Source organism: Diaporthe batatas, assembly GCF_019321695.1.
Source record: "Diaporthe batatas strain CRI 302-4 chromosome Unknown Contig00019, whole genome shotgun sequence".
In the NCBI taxonomy this organism is placed as follows: Eukaryota; Fungi; Ascomycota; class Sordariomycetes; order Diaporthales; family Diaporthaceae; genus Diaporthe; species Diaporthe batatas.
Genome location: NW_025408566.1, coordinates 324956 through 327500, shown reverse-complemented (window position 1 = coordinate 327500; position 2545 = coordinate 324956). Strand labels below are relative to the sequence as shown.

Here is a 2545-nt window from a genome sequence, read left to right as displayed (position 1 = left end):
CCTTAACGGACTCCACCCATCTGGCGGTGACTCCTGAATTGCTTCACCCGGGGGAGTACTTACAAGGTGTTCTAGTTTGTCACTCGGCAGTCTAGGAAAACCAGCGCGTTGTCCCTGTGTACGACGATTTACAACAATAGTGCAAGAATAGCCTCGTTTTGAATCGAATTCCTTGTTTCACTATCCAGTCATCCACCGAGCCCACCATGGCGCCCGGGGCACGTTGCCTGCGTGTGGCGATGCTCAACGCCGATACATCGGTCCCGAACACGTATGCCGACCTGGGCACGTTCGGGGACATACTGCATCGGAAGCTGCTTGCTGCCGCGCATCGGACGAGTGCACACTTGGAGATCGTCCACTCAGTCTACAATGTCGTGGCGGGCGAGTATCCTGCTTCGACGGATGGCCTGGACGCCGTCTTCATCACTGCATCGGCGGCATCTTCATATGGCAACGAAGAGTGGACAAAGCGGCTGGAGCAATATGTCGTGACGCTGTACACAACGTGTCCCCGGGTGAAATTATTCGGCAGCTGTTTTGGCCACCACATGATCTGCCAGGCTTTGCTGAAGGATCATGGGGTGGTCGTCGCGAGGCGCCCGGGCGGCTGGGAGATTGGAGTCAGCGAGGTCAGGTTCACAGCAGAGTTCAGAGAGGCATTTGCCCCTGTTGGATCGTCACAGAGCTCTCAACGGTGGGCTGGCCGGCTACCAAGCCCGGAAAGCGAGGATGGGGAGGACTGTGATGGGGACCCATGCCTGCGAGGGCGCTCCGACTGCGTTGTTCCCAAGAGCGCTCACCTGGAGTTTGTACATGCCGACGAGGTTGTGCTGGCCCCTGCAGAAGTGTCGTTGCCAAAGCCCTGGGTGCTGTTGGGCACCACAGAGCATTGCAGGGTTCCGGGAATTTACCAGCCGGGACGAGTCCTCACACTGCAAGGGCATTTCGAATTTGACACGTTCAAAAGCCAGGAGACCAGGAGGATATTTGGCGCCGAGGAGGCCACAGCTTCCGGGCCAGCCGACGTCTCTGATCCTGCAAAGACCCCGGGGCCAGCACTGGATGACGGTGAAGCTGTGGTGGATTTGCTTGTCCGTTTCCTGGCTGACGAATGTGCCCAGACCAGAGTGGGATGTAACAAGTTTCCAGCAGATGCCGACCTGCCAACTCCATGACTATCACAGCTCGGCTCGGGTCAGAATTTCAATGCAACAGGATTAAGAGAGTCCTCAAATGTGGCCTACAATAAGATGCATGTCACGGATGAAGTCGTCACATAATACCCAAGTCTCAAGTCAGCTACCAAGAGCTGAGGCACTTCATAGACAATGCTAGCCCAAGTACCTAGGTGAAGCTCCTTGAACTGTATCAGGAGGATCTTCTGCCACCTCCCTAGGAGGACAGCGTGATGCACGCGGATCTAGCAAGTGTTTTGTCCATTGCCGGTAAAGTTACCGGGCTGGTATTCACCACCGGCGTCTCCCAGACACTCAGCTGCGCCTTATTAGCATATATGCCGCCTGACTGTACGAATTACCAGTGTCAAGCCAAAAGATCCCACTTACCGACGGTGACAATCTTCAGGTTGTTGGTCTTTGCCCAGTTGATCAGCCACGTGGTGAGCTCGTTGGCGGTTGAGGAGTACGTCTCGTGCATCAGGGGGATGTGTCCGTTCCCGCCGGCGCCGGCCTGCGTGAACTTGGCCTCGCTCTGGGCGGCCGACTGCCCGTTCCAGTCGCCGGTGTCGATGTCGTTGGTGATGATGTTGTAGCCGAGGGTCTTCATCACGGAGGTGACGCTGCCGCTGGTCTCGAGGTACGGCGGGCGCATGTACCTGGGCTTCCTGCCAAAGATGTTGACGTAGGCCTGCTCCAGCTTGGTCATCTCCGTCGTCAGCTGCGACGAGGACATGGAGCCCACGTGGCCGTGGGTCCAGGTGTGTGATGCGACCTGGTGGCCGCTTTCGTAGGCGGACTTGACCGCTGCGGCCTGGTTGTAGATGCATCCTGTTGCGGGTTAGAAAGGTGTGGGTGCGCGGGTGGTTTTGTCCAAGATAAAGGCACGCACCGTAGAGTGTTCCGGTGAAGAAGAAAGTCCCCTTGGCTCCAGCCTGGTTCAGCTTGTTTACTATGCTCTGGGTGTATTGGTAGGGGCCGTCATCGTAGGCGAGCGCCAGAGTGTTTGGGGTGCTGCATCTTGTGTAGACAGTCCCGGGTGATGGGGCTCGGTTGAAGATAGTAATAGGGTCGGCTATAGGAACTGCTCCCACAACCGCAAGGATAGAGCTGAGAACAAGGCTGTAATGCATTTTGCTTTGCAGTCCGATGGAGTGGATGTCAAATGGACAGATTTTGCTGGAAATACTAGGAGAGAGACCCGGGGCTTGCCCTCAAATATTATACACGTCCTCCGGGCTCATCGCCACTTGGAATATGTTCCGGAAGCAGTATTTCAGCACGGCTTCAATCCCATTTAGTTAGATGGCCCCAGATTGGCTTTGCTCCACGAATCGTCAATTTGAAACGGCCCCGTGGTAGCCAGC

General features: G+C 56.2%; 2 protein-coding genes across 2 annotated transcripts; one reads left to right on the top strand and one right to left on the bottom strand.

Moving 5' to 3' along the window:
• Positions 1-206: 206 nt before the first annotated feature.
• On the top strand, positions 207-1178 carry KVR01_012346 (uncharacterized protein; the record flags this gene model as incomplete). Its single annotated transcript, XM_044782235.1, has 1 exon — positions 207-1178. The coding sequence occupies one exon, from the start codon at positions 207-209 to the stop codon at positions 1176-1178; it is 972 nt and encodes a 323-aa protein (XP_044638534.1).
• A 139-nt stretch (positions 1179-1317) lies between these two features.
• KVR01_012439 (uncharacterized protein) lies at positions 1318-2518 on the bottom strand. The gene is made up of 3 exons (XM_044782455.1): positions 2071-2518; positions 1569-2009; positions 1318-1497 (listed from the first exon to the last, which is right to left on the bottom strand). Exons 1-3 carry the CDS (start codon positions 2309-2311, stop codon positions 1424-1426), a joined length of 756 nt encoding a protein of 251 aa, XP_044638627.1. The 5' UTR covers positions 2312-2518; the 3' UTR covers positions 1318-1423.
• Between the last annotated feature and the right edge of the window lie 27 nt (positions 2519-2545).

What these genes read in the sequence shown, in the direction of transcription:
- KVR01_012439 (XM_044782455.1), bottom strand. Translation starts at nt 2,311, where the DNA reads ATGCATTACAGCCTTGTTCTCAGCTCTATCCTTGCGGTTGTGGGAGCA. An exon ending in CTTCACCGGAACACTCTACG is followed by an intron (nt 2,010 to 2,070) that starts GTGCGTGCCTTT and finishes AACCCGCAACAG; the next exon opens with GATGCATCTACAACCAGGCC. An exon ending in CCTGAAGATTGTCACCGTCG is followed by an intron (nt 1,498 to 1,568) that starts GTAAGTGGGATC and finishes AATAAGGCGCAG; the next exon opens with CTGAGTGTCTGGGAGACGCC.